This window comes from Micropterus salmoides, unplaced genomic scaffold (assembly GCF_014851395.1).
Source record: "Micropterus salmoides isolate LMB-PRFRI ecotype aquatic unplaced genomic scaffold, ASM1485139v1 Ms_hic_scaffold_10, whole genome shotgun sequence".
Taxonomy (NCBI): Eukaryota; Metazoa; Chordata; class Actinopteri; order Centrarchiformes; family Centrarchidae; genus Micropterus; species Micropterus salmoides.
In genome coordinates this window covers 379,871-399,666 of record NW_024040041.1, presented here as the reverse complement: position 1 = coordinate 399,666, position 19,796 = coordinate 379,871, and the positions used below count along the sequence as shown (strand labels likewise).

At 40.7% G+C, this 19,796-nt stretch overlaps 1 protein-coding gene across 4 annotated transcripts in view; it reads left to right on the top strand.

Annotated features, from left to right (window-relative positions):
• The window catches only part of sept12 (septin 12), a 120,003-nt gene that overhangs the window by 81,094 nt on the left and 19,113 nt on the right, over positions 1–19,796 (top strand). For 3 of the 4 annotated variants that reach the window (XM_038738959.1, XM_038738976.1, XM_038738986.1), the window contains 2 exons: positions 3,249–3,644; positions 10,116–10,244. In XM_038738959.1, coding sequence (XP_038594887.1) covers positions 3,249–3,644; positions 10,116–10,244 — 525 coding nt within the window. The remainder of the gene's footprint in view (positions 1–3,248; positions 3,645–10,115; positions 10,245–19,796) is intronic. The other variant, XM_038738967.1, reaches the window with a different exon arrangement.

Sequence of the window (19,796 nt, the reverse complement as noted above, 5' to 3'; positions counted from 1 at the left end):
GGGAGGAATCTGCTTTGCAGTCTGGTGGTGCAACAGTAGATACTTCTGAATCTCTTGTCAGAAGGCAGCAGGATGAACAGGCTATGGATGGTCTGCAATAATTTCAAACACCTGGGCTACACTCTTGCCAACTGCAGGCCCGCCTGCTCCTTCCACAGAGGAGCTCACGCCAGGAGCACCTGTCCACACAATCCAACCACACCATCAGATTGACCTTATGTATTATGCACCTCGGTACAACCGTTCAAGTATAGCAGTCCTTCCAGACACTCCTCACACATGCCACAACCTCAAAGTTCAGACCTCTAGACACAGAGTCCATCTTTCCTTCATCAGCACTCACAAACTTTACCTCATAGTCATAGCCATCATTCTTTGGGGGTATTAAGGGTCTAGGAAGTCCATACTCATAGTCGTAGAGATTCTACAAGATCCATCCTGTTAGCACCAAGTCAGCACCAAGCTTCTTCGCAGACTCACACAAATCTCCGCTCAACACCTGGCCACCACAACACCATTAGCAATTCATGGTCTTGTCTCTCATTTAAATTCACTTTTCATCCCATACCAGTCTTACTGTTTTCAGCCATATCATTTGACCAGCTGCACAGCTGAGAAACCTCTCTAACTCTTCACAAGGAGCCATCCTGAGCTAGTCTCAGCATACCTAAATGGCTGGAATCGTGTCAGCCAGTTGGGTATGGCATCACGTCACCTTTCAGTCGTCATTATCCTCTCAGGACCTCATGTCCACCCGCAATTTCAGCACACATGATCTTTCAGTCTAAATCCGTTCCTCCGCCACACCCACTATACCATGCTAACTTGAACCCACTCATAATCCGATTTTTGGGGTTTTTTAAAATAAGCTTGGGTGAAAACACTTACGAGATGGAACCCCCACACTTAGTCTCCTCCGCCCGGTCTCTATAGTAAGACCGGTCCCGACATCCTTCTATGACCATCACCTTTCCCATCTATGTGCTCCGTCCTCTTTAAAACATACATTCCACACTTGCATAAATCTCTAGTGAAAAAATGTTTTTGCGTTCCGTGTCTCACCTTAATACAATATTGGTCAAAATCTATTTAGCAGAAGCTGAGATCTTTTAATCTGTAAAATGAGCCCAGCTCCAAAAACACTGTATCCTACCTATCCTCACAAGTGCATTTTTTGTAAGCCCCCTCTGGTAAAAAACATTTAAAGATGTGTTAAACCTCATTATGTATTATTCAACAAATACAAATACATCTGTGTTTTATTGATTTTTTTTAAAACAACTTCCTGCTATAATCCAGACTGCCTCTCACTCTGTCCGTCTCTGTCCTGTCTCATAAGGATTAGTTCTGTTCCATTGGTTGTACGGTTGGATATTTATAGCTGATTAAATTATGTGGACTAACACTAACCAGCAGCCTCAACACCCCAACAGCCAGCATGTTGTACGGAAACACACAAACATGCCTCAGCTATGCTCGTTTCAGACAACTGTGTCTTAATTGGAAGTTTTGTTGTAGGCACATACAAACACACACACACACACACACACACACACACACACACACACACATACACACACATAGAGATAAGAGAAGGGATAGACTTTAGTTACATAGGCTGTTTCTGTTTTGCCTATGTATGCTCTTCCTTACCATCCTTTCAGACAACGTGTCCACCACAACGGGATACAAAAATTTAAAAGTCTCTGTTGTACGATGTAAAAATGTATTCTCTATTCAAAATTATTTCCGATATAAAATCAATTCTTTATTTACTACATAGGGGTGCTAATATCTAGATCTACTCCAGTCTACTGTGTGCTATGACAGGCAGTGTAGGGAATTACGGCAAGAAAGCAGCCAAATGCAATATCCACACCCAAAAGCAAAACAGCAATAAAAGTGATAGTGGTACAGACATCACTGAAAATGACAATTAGTACTACATTACATTTATTCATTTAGCTTACACTTTTATCCAATGCGACTTATAATTGCTAAATATGTCAGAGGTCGCATGCCTCTGGAGCAACTAGGGGTTAAGTGTCTCGCTCAGGGACACATTGGTGTCTCACAGTGGATTCAAACCCGGGTCTCTCACACCAAAGCCATGTATCTTATACACCATGCCATCACCACCCCTAATAATGATAGTACTATTGATGATAATAATAACAGCACTAAAAATAGTGTTGCAGGGGAGTTGAGCAGGAACATAGGGGCAGAAGGAAGCCTACAACCATAGATTCAGACCCCACAGCTTTGGAGCCAGAAACACCCCAGAAAGCGATAGAAGGAGACAGTTGAGAAGTGAGAGAAGGAAAGCAACTCTGGGTGACGTCTTTTAATGTGAGCGGGCATTTGTAGTGTTCCTTTTCTTGTCATTTTGCTTGGAAACACCAGCAGAAACACTGAGCTACCTAGATAACCATAGTGAAGGTGACAACAAGGGTCTATTACTAATAGACGTGCGATATAATTATTGACTGTCATTTGTTACATGCCCACTAGTAGGGCTGTCCCCAACTGAGGATTTACATAGTCGAATCAGAATCGTCAAGTCCTGCCTATAGTCGACGGATAGTCGAATCATGTGTGTTTTTGTGCGTGGCGATTGCTAGCGGGGGGTGGGGTGTTACACACGGGAGCTCCGCTTTAATCTTGAGAAGCTGCAGTCTCTATTCATTCAACTTACACTGTAAATCTCCAGCAAACTGAGGCTTTTTGAATACCCTTTTCTCCCTCTCTCTCTTGCCTGTCATTCACCTGTCTTGTATGAGTTTTGCGTGCATGCCATGCTGCCGACAACTACATGCACATCTGTGCATGCAAGGTGGAGGATACAGTAGGGACTACAAACTTTGGCATGCACTCAAGTTTTGTATATACAACTTTTGTATTCAATGTTGTTGGCTGACATGCACACCGACATGAAGCAGGAGGTGTTGACTAAGGCTATGCATCCAGTACATTATTTTCAGTTTAACACAGAATATAAAGAGGGGAAAGTTGCTTTTTTTATCTTTACAAGGACCTCTTATTTGGTCAATTATAATTTCCATAATAAATATATTGTGGGGAACATGACCCTTTCTCTGCAGCAATTACTAACCTGTACAGCACATGACTTGCCATAAAACCATAAATAGCCATTTTTACATTTCTTTCTGCTTCAAAAATACACACATGAACCTCTAGAAAGCGTGTGTGAACTCTTCTCTGATTTTCATCTCTTTTTTTACCCACAGAAACTGCTAAAGAGCTGGAGATGGACCCGCTCACCCCAATGGAGGAGAGAGAGGAGAAGAAGAGAGGCATGATGGGAAAAGAGCAAGAAGAAGAGGGCAAGAGCCAAGGACAACCAGCCAGCATGAATACCCAGCAACCCATGACAGAAAAACAAGACAACTGTGTGGGAATTTGTACTGAGATGGAGGAGAAGGGGAAGAAAAAAGGAATGGAGGAAGGAGAGATGAAAAAAGAGATGGAATTGAAGGTGGAGCTGTGTCAGTCTGCGCCAGGCCTGCAGATGAGCATTATCCGGGACACTGACTTGTTTGGCTACGTGGGCATTGAGGCTGTACTGGACCAGATGAGGAGCAAGACAATGAAGGCCGGCTTTGAGTTCAACATCATGGCAGTTGGTGAGTCTCATCCGTGGCTTAATAGAGAGAGGAAAACACCTATTCATAAATCTGAACACTACAAACTGCTGTTGAATACAGTCACCAGTAGGGCTGAACCATTTGGGAAAAATATATAAGTATCATGATTATCATTATTATTATTGCAATCATGATATAAATTAAACTGAAATTCAACTCCAGGCAATGTAATGCTTGTCCATATGGTATTAAACAAAACGTTTGTGCCAGGTATAATCAAACTTTTCTCTTTTTCTAAACAAGAAGAAAAGAAAAAAATGATATAACGATTCTTTGCTTGTTGGTAAGGACCTCCAGGGATCTTTTCCCAAACCACTTAAACTTATTGAAAGGTCCACTTAGCTAATGTCCTAAACAGATAAGTGATTGAAGGAAAGTGTCATTTCTTTCTTTTCTTTTGACCAACTCAAGGAATTAACATTAATTAGCTTAACTTGACCTGCTATAACTCAATAGCAGAAGAATTTGGAAATCAGTGTGGATGGTTGGCAAAATTGAATCTGAAAACACTGTCAGGTCCCTTTTGTCATCTCTGTACACTGTCACATGGGTGGTGTTACTCACATATTCAGGCAAACCCAAACAATTTAAGCCAATTTAGGATTATTTAATGTGTGTGTTCTAAGAAAGTGATGCTGATAGTGTCCTAAGTATTCTACATTTATATAGGATGATCCTCTGTCTGACTCAATGTGACTAGGCAGGCCAAACTGTGCGGAGATGCTATTCATCAGTAGGTAGGCAGTGGTCTAGGCTGTGTCATTCGGGACTGGCAAGCCCACCAACACCCATTTGGTGAATGTGCAACAGACCAGAGAGCCTTTTATGCAGTCTGCTGCTTCTTTCCACATGTGCAGCCAGTACCTAGCCAGGCTAACTGCTGGAGTGCATTGTGTGTTGCTCTGGCTCCTCTGTGGCTTGCATGTGGAAGGTCCCCCCAGGGTGAACCACCTGAAGCATCCTTGCTGAGAGATTTCTCTCTCTCCTGTCTTCCTTGGTCTGATTGTTCAGACAAGTTGGTTTGGACTGTTAGGGTCTGACCCTGAGATTATGTGACGAGGTTCATTGGGGCCCAAATAGAGCTTGATGGCAAGAGATTGTTGAAAAGTTTAGCTTTCTTCTTTGGAGAGATTTTCTCCAAATAGATCTCCAAAGAACAGACACTAGCTGGCATTCAACATTTAATGTGGTGCTGATTTTACAGAAGTAGCTGGAGATGAGGAACTCATTTTACATCTTATCTTATCTATTATTCTGCCGAAAAAATGTAAAAGATCATTATGCGTACAGGATGATCAGCTAACAGGTGTCTGATTTAGAGTCAGTTTGAAATCTAGGATTGTGTTTGTTACTCATGCCATGAGAGGTTGAAAACATTTTAAATAACAACATTTGGCATTCTAATCACTTGCAGGTCTGCTTAAGAACACAGGTTTCTTTGATAAACCAATATATACACTCACCGGCCACTTTATTAGGTACACCTTGCTAGTCCCTGGTTGGACCCCTTTTTGCCTTCAGAACTGCCTTAATTTTTCATGGTGTACTTTCAGCAAGGTGTTGGAAACATGCCTCAGAGACTTTGATCCATATTGACCTGATAGCATGACACAGTTGGTGCAGATTTGTCGGCTGCACATCCATGATGCAAATCTCCTGTTCCACAACATCCACTCTATTGGATTAAGATCTAGTGCCTGTGGAGGCCTTTGGAGTTCAGTGAACTCATTGTCATGTTCAAGAAACCAGTTTGAGATGATTTGCGCTTTGTGACATAGTGAATTATCCTGCTGGAAGAAGCCATCAGAAGATGGGTACACTGTGGTCATAAAGAGATGCACATGGTCAGCAACAATGTTCAGGTAGGCTGTCATGTTCAATTTGTACTAAGGGGCCCAAAGTGTGCTAAGAAAATATCCCCCACTCCATCACACCTCCACCACCAGCCTGAACCGTTGATAAAAGGCAGGATGGATCCATGCTTTTCTGACCCTGCTATCTGAATGTTGCAGCTGAACTCAAGACTCATCAGATCAGGCAATATTTTTCCAATGTTCTATTGTCCAATTTCGGTGAGCCTGTGTGAACTGTAGCCTCAGTTTCCTGTTCTTAGCTGACAGGAGTGGCACCCGGTGTGGTCTTCTGCTGCTGTAGCCAATCTGCTTCAAGATTTGACGTGCTGTGCGTTCAGAGATGGTATTCTGTATACTTTGGTTGTAACAAGTGGTTATTTGAGTTACTGTTGCCTTTCTGTCATCCCGAACCAGTCTGCCCATTCTCCTCTGACATCAACAGGGCATTTTCATGCATTTAGATATTTTCTGTTTTTCAGAACATTCTCTGTAAAACCTACAAATGCTTGTGCATGAAAATCCAAGTAGATCAGCAGTTTCTGAAATATTCACACCATCTTCCTTTGGAGGCAGCTGGCTGAATAATTGGTCTCTTGGGGGTCTGAGTCTGAGGGTACAATGTGAAATCTAAAGTTGTCAATTTTGTCAATAAAAAAGTTCCTAAACTTGTCACAGTTTTCGGTAGAATGAGCAGCGGTAGCAGTAGCACTAGGAAGGAGTTGTTAGAGTTGAACAGTATATCAGGTCGATGGACATTATTGTTAATTAGTTCAGCATAATATTGTACCTCAGAGGCTCGGCCCACTTAACAGCACTTTGGTAAAGGTTTAAGCAGTCTCTTAAGATTTCGTATGAGACCTGGAGTTTGTCTTTTTTCCATTTGCTTTCTGCCCTTCTACAATCTCGTCTAATGACAAATAAAAAACCTTGATTTCTTGAATGTGGCAGGAGAGCTAATTGACAATAAAGCAAATTGTGAGGAAGGTTTTTCTTCTAGCTCTAGCAGTTATTTTAAGCCATATACAGTACAAATGTACAAAATGCTAATCTGGACTATGCAAAAAATATTTAGGGTAGCATTCTAAGAAATCCTATAAAACCGGGGACCCCCTGGGGTCCTTTAGGGTGTTCCCCGGTGAAAAGGGGAATAATTTATTTTCACTATAATTCCATCCACAAGTAACAATGACAGAACTTAACTAGTTTAGTCATTACACTTTCTGTGATATAAAACAGCCACCCTGCAGTACTTTGGACAATCACAGAGCTTCACAGAGAGGTCAGCTTCTTTTGAGCCACTGAGCAAAGTTCATCACTGTTGCAAGCTTGTACTTTGGCCAGTGGCAAGGCTCATAATGACGGGCACCAGGTCACCGGGTTGTCATGTGATTTTCTAACAGTTCTTTGTTTTCCCTTTTCACTTAAAGAGGAAACTCAACAGTAATGTCCTACATCATTGTTTGTTACATTATGTGTACGTGTGTGTGTGTGTGCGTGGGCGTGCGCAATGTATGGGGGTTGCTGGGTCTATTCCTCATTGAGATAATATATTTAGCTTTTTGCACTAGAAGAGGAAGTATGATTCTGTGAGGAGGAAGTGGCTTTAAGAGTTTGGCTGCAGTTTGGCTGTCTGCTCAGTCCTGTCACACACACAAAGAGATGATACACAACTCACTGTATGACTGAAAACAGGAATTTTTACCTGATAATTATTTATAATTCAAGTATGCTAGTTGTTTACTTTATGTATGCAATAACTATTAGAAATAAGATTGACGAGTGTAAATAGATGTGTGATTGGGTTGGCTATGAGTGTCTACTTGTGTGGGCATACACACTTTTGCTTAAATGGAAAGGTATCCAGACCTTCACATTGGATCATACATACTGTGACAGATCTCATCATCAAGTCTGTGAGGGCAGTGGGCTGTCAAACAGGACCTTAATTGTTACCATGTACATGACCAATTCGAAAATCTTGACCTGTAGTCCAACACAGAGAGTTATTCTGGACAGCTCTGAAAGCATTCCGCATTGGTTACAACTACATATGTGTATGAGATTTTGACGGTATGATAACCATAAACAAGAATATCACGGTTTCACAGTATATTGTGATTACAGCTCTAATTTATTAATTTTAAATGTCTGAGTAAAAATATCAACTTTTTCCCAATGAACACAATGTTATATTTTTAAGCAACAACAAATACTACTGCTGCTAAGAATATTCTTAAATAACGCTATAAAATAAAATATTGTTATGGGTTACGTTATTGTTATTGTTGTGTTGACACATAAGGAGAGAGGGAGCGCAAGTGTGTCACACACACACGCCCGTCTGTTGAACATGCTCTCTCCGTAAAACATAGGAAAACAGTGGAAAAGACACCAGAGCCAGCAGTCGTCTTTTAGCGTTTTTTTTAACAGATGTAGTCTACAATGGTGGAAGTATAGACGTGATACCAGCTATATTTCAGGGGTTCCCTTCCTTCGTCTGTCCTTCACACAGGTGACTGACTGCCCGCACCAACCGGAGGGAGAGGGGTCGTGTTACTCTCTACGCTGCAAACAACCTACGGGATTCCTGCACTTAGCATCTCTGACGAGACATACAAAAACAGTACCATACTATAGCAACGGTATAACTGAATATTTCAGTGGTTTTGAAACCTTGACTTGAAACTAGTAGCCAGTTACAACTTATGAAAGATTAGTGCTTTAGCTATAACAAGTTCCCAAGAAAATTAGATAGCAAGAGACATATGGAGGACTGATCCTGACAAATTCAGAAATAAATACAGAAATAAATAAATGCTCAATAAATAAATAAGCATCCCATTAAATGCACAAAAAAATAAATAACTAAATGTAGGCAGTAATTAAATTATACAGTACAAGGAGACATAAATGTATATATCTATTTTAATTAGCTTCTTTATTTATTCATCTTTGTAATAATTACCTTATTGATTTATTGTCCGTTATAATCTTCGACTTTATTTATTAATTACTTCTTTTTTAAATGTATTTATTTATGTGTGTGTTTTAATATTTAATATATGTCTGTTTTATTCTTCCGTTGCATTTTCTACGCTATTTACTTATCCCCTATTGGTGGACCAGTCAGACAGACAGACAGTGTTTTCAGTGCCACCTCTGATGCCGCAGCGACATAAGCCTCGGTGCCTGACTCTTAAAATGACAAAGAAACACTGACCAGAGATTAGCTTTCTCCTGAACATCGGAACTCTTCTTAAGAGAGGGCAGGAAACCCTAAACTGCCCCCCCTCACGTAACCATGGCAACTGACCTTCTTCTTTATTTCATTACCTCACATCAAAGGATATTCTCCTTTTCACAGAGATGTAAATTTGGGAGAAACTCCAGGACACCAGAGACACTGCCCTGAACTCCTTTGTGTAAACAAAGAGTACTGTCTCCTCAAAACCCAAAGCATCTTGATTAGGTCCCTCCACTCCATTTGAGTAGTTATGTTACCATGTTGGTGTTATTTATTTATTTATAGAACGACCAAGTTCTTTTTAAGCTTTATCCTTCGAGCTAAATTACACTGCTCCCACTGAGGTCGGACCTTGGCACGTGGTCCTGCCACCTCTGACCCGAGCCAGGGTTGGAAAGGCCCCCATTGCGAGTTTCTTCAGTAATCCGACAAAAGCGCCTGGTCGACGGCTTTAAGCTGTCCTAACAGAGTGAGGCCGTTTAACAGCAACCCGGCTGGGAGAAACGACATTCAGTAAGACCAAAACCCTGCATTCTGTGATCAGTGATGTCCCATAGTTGTTAATAGATTATCGAACAGAATCTCGGGTGGTGCCCAGCGAGAGATTTATGAATTAATATTTTCTGAATATTAAAATTCATAATTTGGTATTGCAATTTGCCTTTTTAGTCCGTCAGCTTACATAGAAATGTTTGTGCTGCACAGCAGTGCAGTTGATGTGTTGGCTCTTGACGCAGAGCAACATTAGCATTCATCAGGACTCAGGTTTTTGTCCATCTGTAGAATGTCAGTCAGCTGGTTTGGTCTCCACCAACTTCTACAAAATGTTTCACTATTCACAGGTAACTGACTGCTAACTATTTGGTGCTGGGAAGGTATTGTACAGTGGTTTTATCAGAGGTTTTTCATTAAAAACAGATACCTGCTGCTGGTAATGGGGTTGAGCTGAGGGGGACTGCAGAGTTGTTGATAATTCTGCTGTTACCAACTGACCAGTGACCCTTCCACTTCCATCTTTCCATTTTTATTAAAAAAATTTTGACATTAACAGCTGTAACAGTTTACAACTTTGGTTTCCAAAAATTAATACCCAGCTTTTGGGTGCTTCCCTTAACTAGTCAACCATGTAATTAAGTTCTTTTTATGAGTTTCCAGGGAAATTTCCATTAGTGCTTTTTCGAAATTGAATGGTTTTGGATCATCTAAACCAACATTGACATTATAGTTTCATGGAGCAGGCAGCACAGAAGCTGAGAGCCTTTTATTGATCTTCTGATAAGGAGACATGGCAGAAATAAACACTACACACTTTTTAGAGAATTGTTAAAAATCGTTGGTTTTATGTGTCTGCAGGTCAGAGTGGTTTGGGGAAGTCGACACTAGTCAACACTCTGTTCAAGTCCAAAGTCAGCCGGAAGTCTTGCACACCCAACTACGAAGAGAAGATCCCCAAAACAGTCAAACTGCATTCAGTCAGCCACAGTGGGTCCACACACACACACACACACACACACACACACACACACACACACACACAGTCTCTGTTAGAGGAATGCTCTTTTTCATCTTTTACTCCAAGAATGTAAAAGGCCTTGCAGATCTTGACATCCTCCATAAACATGTTCTCCTGCTCTCTCACGTCTTCTCCAATAAAGGTTAAGATAATAAGAATATCTTAAAAAGCAGACTGCATGTTTCTTCAGATCACTTCCTTTTTTTCTGATTAGTGAGGGTGACAGGATTATCTATTTGTTACAATGTTATTATACTGAAAGGTTGATTTTGTAATGGGTTAATATGATTGAGTGTATACACAAACTGATACTGTTATAGGATGACGAAGGCTATAATGACAGACTGAAAGAATATAGCGCAATGAATGAAGATCTATTTACTAACGGACTGATCTGATCTTCGTTGAACGTCCTTCTCTGAACTATCATACCTCCACCATCTCCTTGTCAATTGCATAAGGAATGTTAATGTAACTATATTACGTTACTATATCATGAAAATAGGCTAACCACTGGGATGCTGAGTTAAGCCTAGTTCACACTACACGATTTGTAGCCTGATTTACTGCTTGGCGACCAGGCTGTGATCGGGAGTAAATCAGCGGTCGATTGGCGGTCGCAACTACACAACGACGCATCACGGCTCCCCGACACATCTCTGACACATCGCCAACGTCTGCCAGATATCTAGCATGCCAAATATCTGGAGGAACCGGCCAACTCGACATCAACATCCAGCCAATGAGAGCAGGCATCTGGCAGAGCAGTCAGCTACCTTTCACCGCAAAACACTTTTTGTAGCTCAGACGATCCCTGCTAGCTGCGTGTGCTAATCCATTCCTTCACCCAGATTTTTTTGTCTTTATCATTTCTATCTTTATAATAACAAACAGCTGTTTTGTATATAGTTTCGCGTCATTTACCGTTTCACATTTCATGTGTGTTTTCTTGGCAAAAAGTGGTTTGGAGACCTGCGTCTCGTGACACAGCTGCTGTCAGCTCGTGTAATGTGTGACCCCCTGTCACCGATCAGTCACGTAGTGTGAACGCCACAACGACTTCAAGACTCCTGTCACAAGACAGCAAGTTGTGTAGTGTGAACAGCACGGCCATCATAGAGAGCGTTAGACAATTTTCTTGGTTGCGGTTGGGCCAGCAAGTCCATTTTTCCTCTATAAGTTTAATTTAGAGTCATCATTAACAGTTGGGTCACAAGGGATTTGATCTCCAATCATGTCAGATTTTACTGAAGTAGTTTTAGCCCAAAATGTATGCACTGTCTCACATTCCCAGACCATGTGAAGAAAGTTCCAATTTGTTTTGGCTGGCTTTAGTGATGCGTTTCCTCAAGGGGTTCCAATATGTCCTATGGCATACAGGTGCTGGTCATATAATTAGAATATCATCAAAAAGTAGATTTATTTCAGTAATTCCATTCAAAAAGTGAAACTTGGATATTATATTCATTCACTACACACAGCTGATATTTCAAATGTTTATTTCATTTAATTGTGATGATTAAAACTGACAACTAATGAAAATCCCAAATTCAGTATCTCCGAAAATTTGAATATTATTAAGATCAATACAAAAAAGAAGGATTTTTAGAAATGTTGGCCAACTGAAAAGTATGAACATGAAAAGTATGAGCATGTACAGCACTCAATACTTAGTTGGGGCTCCTTTTGCCTGAATTACTGCAGCAATGCGGTGTGGCATGGAGTCGATCAGTCTGTGGCACTGCTCAGGTATTATGGGAGCCCAGGCTGCTCTGATAGTGGCCTTCAGCTCTTCTGCATTGTTGGGTCTGGCGTATCGCATCTTCCTTGTTGGTCAGCAGCAGGAAGCGTGAAGTGCTCTAAAACTTCCTGGTAGACGGCTGTGTTGACCTTGGACCTCAGAAAACACAGTGGACCAACACCAGCAGATGACATGGCACCCCAAACCATCACTGACTGTGGAAACTTTACACTTGACTTCAAGCAACGTGGATTCTTTGCCTCTCCTCTCTTCCTCCAGATTCTGAGACCTTGATTTCCAAAGGAAATGCAAAATTTACTTTCATCAGAGAACATAACTTTGGACCACTCATCAGCAGTCCAGTCCTTTTTGTCTTTAGCCCAGGCAAGACGCTTCTGACGCTGTGTCTTGTTCAAAAGTGGCTTGACACAAGGAATGCGACAGCTGAAACCCATGTCTTGCATACGTCTGTGCGTGGTGGTTCTTGAAGCACTGACTCCAGATGCAGTCCACTCTTTGTGAATCTCCCCCACATTTTTGAATCCAATCCAATCCACTTTATTTATATAGCACAATTTAAAAAACAACAAGGTTACCAAAGTGCTTTACAGAGATTATATAGAATATGCTCATGATAAATAAAAACAAAACAAAACAAATAACACCAACAATGACAGCAACAACGAAGACCAGAGCAGCTCTCGTGATGAATTAAAAGCCAAGGAATAAAAGTATGTTTTTAAACCAGATTTAAAGGTGTGGAGGTTGGGCGCCACTTTAATGTGAGGAGGTAAGTCTTTCCACAGTTTGGGGGCAACTGCTGAAAAAGAGTGATCGCCCCTGGTTTTCAGCCTGGTCCTGGGCACGTTCAGCCGCAGCTGATCAGCAGACCTCAGTGACCTTGGCGGGATGTAAGCGTGCAGGAGCTCAGAGATGTACTGAGGTGCCAACCCATTAAGTGACTTAAAAACAAAAATTAAAATCTTAAAATGTATTCTAAAATGTATGTGTTTCCGGGTTCCTGTTAAAAGACGAGCAGATGCATTTTGGACTAACTGCAGGTGTGAGAGGGAGGTTTGGTTTACACCGATTTAAAGTGCATTACAGTAGTCCAAACGGGTCGAGATAAAAGCATGAATCACATGCTCAAGAAGATCAAAAGATAAAACAGGTTTAATTTTAGATAAAAGCCTCAAATGATAAAAAACTGGATTTAACCACAGTGTTTATCTGCTTAGGGGCGGCTGTGGCTCTGTAGAGCGGGTTGGCTGTTAATCGGAAGGTCGGCGGTTCGATCCCTGGCTCCCCCTGGTTGCGTGTCGAAGTGTCCTTGGGCAAGATACTGAACCCCGATTTGCCCCTGGCGACTATTCCGCCAGTGTATGAGTGAGTGTGAATGTTAGTTTCCGTTTGAGCACTTAGGCTCAGTGTATGAATGTGTGTGACTGGTGAATGCAGATGTAGTGTAAAAGCGCTTTGAGTGGTCGAAAAGACTAGGAAGGCGCTATACAAGTACAGAGCATTTACATTTGCATTTACATTTATCAAGTTTAAAATCACTGTCAATTTTGATGCCTAAATTGGTGACTACTGGCTTCACATATTGCTGCCAGGGAACCAAGATTTATGGGAGTGGAGTCACAAACCCGGCTGGGTTCAAAACAATGACCTCAGTTTTGTCTTCATTTAAATTAAAAAAATTAAAAGACATCCAGGCCTTAATCTCCTCGAGACATTCAAGTAGAGGAGTCAGGGAACTGTTTGCATTTCTTCTCAGTGGCAAGTAGATTTGCGAGTCGTCCGCATAAAAGTGGTAGGAAATACCATATTTTTAAAAAAGTTTCCAAGAGAGAAGGTATAAGGAGAACAATAGTGGTCCAAGAACTGAGCCCTGAGGAACTCCACAGAGAAGGGGAGCGGTAGATGACGTGAAGTCACCAAGTTTTACATAAAAACATTGCTCAGATAAATACGATCTGAACCACTGCAGGACAATATCTTGGATGCCCACACAGTGCTCGAGGCGAGAGATGAGAATGGCGTGATCAGTTGTATCAAAAGCAGCAGTAAGGTCTAAAAGCACAAGAAAGTCACCACGGTCTGTAGTTAGTAAAAGATCATTAAAAACTCTTGAAAGTGCAGTCTCGGTACTATGAAAAGCTTTAAAACCAGACTGAAAATTTTCTAAAATACCATTTGTATCTAAAAAGTATTGTAGTTGTGCAAATACAGTTTTTTCTAGGATTTTAGAAATAAAAGGAAGTTTTGATATCGGTCTGTATTTAGCTAAAATTGTAATTAGAGTTGCTTCTTTGCAATAAGCTGGGACAATTCCTGAAGTAGTAATTTTTTGGACACTTGGCCCTATAGTGGTCCAGACCTCCTTAAAAAGGCGAAGTAGCTCCTGATGATCATACACCAACAGAGAATGAATGGTCTTTGGTACAGACGGTACACACCACACAAAAGTTACCAGGGTAAGACGGTGAACCAGACACACCAAAACACATCTTTCATGAATGGGTTTTGTTTCACAATCCCTATTGCTTGTACACTTTTTTCTACCACATCTTTTCCTTCCCTTCGCCTCTCTATTAATGTGCTTGGACACAGAGCTCTGTGAACAGCCAGCATCTTTAGCAATGACCTTTTGGGTCTTGCCCCCCTTGTGCAAGGTGTCAATGGTCATCTTTTGGACAGCTGTCAAGTCAGCAGTCTTCCCCATGATTGTGTAGCATACAGAACTAGACTGAGAGACCAGAACGAAACTGTATTTTAGATCTGTTTTTATTTAAATGTGTTATCCCAAGTGAACCAAAGGTGAGATTTAGCTCTCCATTAAAAACTAAATGGTCATTCTGCTATATTTTGTGCAATTTATGGTTACTCTCATGAATTTGTAAAAGACAATTATCGTTTTTTGCCCCTTCCGTCTTCCCAGTCACACCTCTCACTTTACAGAACATTTTTACATTTACCACATTTACCATCAGTTTACCAAAACTGATGATCATAAGATTGTAAGAAAGGAATACTATACCTAAATAGGTGAATCCCATTGTAATATGCCACTGTTAGCACACAATATTATACTTGTCCCAATTCCATTAGACAAAACTTCCACCGTGTGAGAGAGAGTACGAAACTGTTGTGTGTAGAGAGCTGTTTAACTGAGACAGAATGGAAGATAATCAACAAAAACACTCACTGAATCTGCTCATGTTTTCAGTAAACATGGTTAAGAAAATTTCTTATTTCTTCATTCTGGCTGTTTATTATCAAGGACTGATGCTGTAGATAAATAAATTAAGGCAGTAATTAAATTATACAATGAGACATAAATGTACATATCTCTTTTAATTAGCTTCTTTATTTATTCGACTTTGTTATAATGAACGAAGATAATAGTACCAGTCACTTCTTTCTTTCTCCACGGGGACGCTCTGACCTACAGAGTTTTCATTTAGCAACTTACACAGACAAAACTACGCGAAAGAGCTGCTGTTTGTGAGAACCACAAGGTCAGCTAGCCACAGCTTAATCTGGAGTGCACTCGTATTCGAGTCTTTATGGTAAATGCTCTACACAGAGCAGCTCGTTGCTACTATCAGCTGCTGTTTCAACAAAGACGCCATTCAGGGTGAAAATTCAACCGAGGTGTTGTGTAAGGAGAATCAGTGACTTAACCAGCGGTGAATACTACATGTAATTTGATAAGCCACGAGGAGACAAAAAGTGTGCTAGCCGCTAGGCTAGTGTAGTGTTGAATTAGTGTAGTGTTAAATGTCATATAGGCTAAAGCTCAAGCTAGTAATGGAGACTAACATATAAACTCATCTTCATTAAGAATTTTATGCTTTAGTTAAACGTGATTGCTATAAAGCCATGTTTTATGTGTGGTAATAGAGTCAATTTAAAGTTAACTTTACTGCACTTTAACAGTCGAAATGATTTAATGTAGGCTACTGTTCTTTTATGTCTAATCATTTTAATAATAGCACATTTTCAGCCCAGAGCCACTGCTCTTTATTCTGATTAGCTGTATCTAAACAAAATGTGACAGCTGAATCAGATGATTGAGAGTCAGTTTAGTTCTCATTAATGTTAAAGTAGTTGCTTTTACATCCAAAAGTGTCTTAGAGGGTGAACTGATAAATGGTAAACCATCTGTTGATCACTATGGAATGTTCATTCATTGTAGACTGTCAATGAACTCCAGGATGTCTGTCCAAAAATACTGTACAGTATGTAGCCTAATTAACAATCCCTGTGTTATAGCTGACTTGGGCAGTGAAATGTTTCATTTTTTAATTCATGTGGTCCTAGTTGTCCGCAACTCAAAATCAGAATGTAAGGAGAAATGTGTTTTATAGCACCTCACAAAGACTTCCTATCAGAAAGTAAGGTATTTCAGTGTACTAGTAGACACATGTAATAGGTTTTATCCTTCCTGTGAATATAATCCAATTAATCTTATTTTCATATTGTATATACGTTGTGTTAACACCTTATTTTGAAAACCGGACATTGTGAAATTAGCACAAAACCACATGTCACAAAGTCCGATGTAATTTGATAAATTAGGTTCTGTGCTTGCATCACATACTATTGAGATTTGATAGCCTCTCTTCAGATAAGACTCTCAGACTGCAAAACTGACAGAACAAAGTCTAACCCTGCCCGTCAGCTCGCTCTGCTCCATTAAAACTAAATTTACCATACAGACTCGAATATGTGTGCACTCCAGATTTAGCTGCTACTAGCCTACCGAATGCTTCTCACAAACAACGGCTCCCTTTACCGCTGTTCTGTGCGCAAACTGAAACACGGTCTATCAGAGCGTCTACACGAAAAGTAATTTTTATTTATATAGCGCCAAATTGCAACAACAGTTATCTCACAGCGTTTTTCATAAGAGAGCAGGTCTAGACCGTACTCTGATGCTATTTACAGAAGCCCAACAGTTCCCACCAAGAGCAAGCACTAGGAGACAGAGGCAAGAAAAAACTTCCTTTTAAGAGGCAGAAATCTCGAGCAGAACCATGGCTCAGGGTGGGCGGCCATCTGCCTCGACCGGTTGGGGTGAAGGAGGGAGAGAGAGAGAGAGCCTACACAATACACAGAGGTACAGACAGCAAAGGCGATGCTGCCACAGACCAAACGAAAAATGGTACAGACATTTATAGTAGTGTTAATGATAATAATGTTAATGATTATAACAATAGTCGTTGCAGCAGAGGGTGTCGAGCAGGAACACGGGGGCAGCAGGTGACCCGCAGCCAGAGATCCAGACTCCACAGCTCCAGAGCCAGAAAGAGCCAGGTGCTTAGGCCCCAGAGCAATAACTTCAGTTTTATCTGAGTTTAACATGAGAAAATTACAGGTCATCAAGGTTTTAACATCCTGGAGGCACATTTGAAGTTTAGCTAACTGATGAGTTTCATCTGGCTTGATCGATAGATATAACTGAGTATCATCTGCATAACAATGAAAGCTTATGGAATGTTTCCTGATAATATTGCCTAAAGGAAGCATATATAAAGTGAACAGGATTGGTCCAAGGACAGATCCTTGAGGAACTCCATGAGTAACTTTGGCGTGCATGGAGGACTCATCGTTAACATGTACAAACTGAAATCGATCTGATAAATAGGACTTAAACCAGCTTAGAGCGGTTCCTTTAATGCCAATGAATTATTCCAGTCTCTGCAATAGGATCTGATGGTCAATGGTATTAAATGCAGCACTAAGATCAAATAAAACCAGTACAGAGACAAGTCCTTTGTCTGATGCAATAAGGAGGTCATTAGTAATTTTCACCAGTGCTGTCTCTGTGCTATGATGAGCTCTAAATCCTGACTGAAAATCCTCAAATAAACTATTTCTCTGTAGAAAGTCACACAGCTGTTTAGCAACTGCTTTCTCCAGAACCTTAGAGAGAAATGGAAGGTTAAATATACGTCTATAGTTGGCTAAAACATCCGGATCAAGTTTGGGCTTTTTCAGAAGAGGTTTAATTACAGCTACTTTAAAGTACTGTGGTACATAGCCTGTTGATAGAGATAGATTGATCATATCTAGTATAGAGGTGCTGACTAAGGGTAAAACATCTTTAAGCAGCCTAGTCGGGATGGGGTCTAAGAGGCAGGTTGATGGTTTAAATGAAGAAATTATTGAAGTTAGTTGGTAAAGATTGAGGGAAGCAAAACAGTCTAAACATGTATCTGGTTCTACAGTTGTTTCTAAGGTTCCTGAGTTAAGAGATAAGTCGGTGCCAGTTGAGTGCAGGTCTTGGTGAAATTTGTTTCTAATAGCTAGAATTTTATCATTAAAGAAGCTCATGAAATCGTAACTACTGAGAGCTATGGGAGTACTTGGCTCAATAGAGCTGTGACTCTGTCAGCCTGGCTACAGTGCTGAAAAGAAACCTGGGGTTGTTCCTATTTTCCTCTATAAATGACGAGTAGTACGCTGCTCTGGCATTACGGAGGGCCTTCCTATAAGTTTTAGGACTATCTTGCCAAATTAAATGAGAATTTTCCAGTTTGGTGGAACGCCAATTCCTCTCAAGTTTCCGCAATACTTGCTTTAATTTGCAAGTGTCCGTATTATACCATGGAGCTAACCGTCTTTGTTTTAGTATTTTCTTTTTTAGAAGGGCTACAGAGTCAAGTGTCATTCACAGCGAGCCTGCAGCACTATCAAAAAGATGATCGATTTGGGAGGGACTGAAATTAGCATAGGAGTCCTCCGTTACTAGATAGTGTATTTAGAGCTGATGGAATCGCATCCTTAAATTTAGCTATAGCACCATCAGACAGACATCTTGTTTAAAAATTTTTGCCCAATGGCGAGTAGTTCAGCAATACAAACTCAAAAGTTATCAAACAGTGGTCGGATAAAGAGGGATTCTGTGGGAACACCACTAAATGTTCAATTTCAATACCATACACCAAAACAAGGTCGAGGGTGTGGTTAAAACAGTGAGTCGGTTCATGAACACTCTGAGAGAAGCTGATGGAATCTAACAAAGAGATAAACGCAGTACTGAAGCTGTCATTCTCAACGTCCACATGAATATTAAAATCCCCTACAATAATTACTTTGTCCGTTTTAAGGACTAAAGTTGACAAAAACTCTGCAAATTCAGATAAGAATTCAGAATACGGGCCAGGTGCTCGGTACACTATAACAAAAAGAATTGGTTGCAGTGATTTCCAACTTGGGTGCGAAAGACTAAGAACAAGACTTTCAAATGAGTTATAGTTTAGGTTTAGAGCTGATTAGTAGGCTAGAGTCGAAGATAGCTGCAACTCCACCTCCTCGGCCTGTGCCTCGAGGAATGTGAGTATTAATATGACTGGGAGGGGTGGATTCATTTAGGCTAACATATTCTCCATCACCCAGCCAGGTTTCAGTAAGACCAAATAAATCAATATCATAATCTGATATTAGTTCATTTACTAGTACACCTTTAGAAGAGAGAGATCTGATGTTTAAGAGTCCACATTTAACTCTCCTATTCGTTTGCACTATTGCTCTTGTGGTTTTAATTTTTATGAGGTTTTTATGCACAGCTCCTCTTCTGTTTACCTTTTTAAATAATTTCGATGGTCGGGGGGCAGACACCGTCACTATAGGATTTTCACTAAGTAACTCCTGAAATGGAGGAGCAGAGAAGTGTGTTAGCCTGCGACTCTGCGTAGGGTTTTGGGTGGGTAACTGCTGAAAAAGAAGGGCAGAGAAGTGTGTTAACTGCGACTCTGCCTCCTGGTCTCAA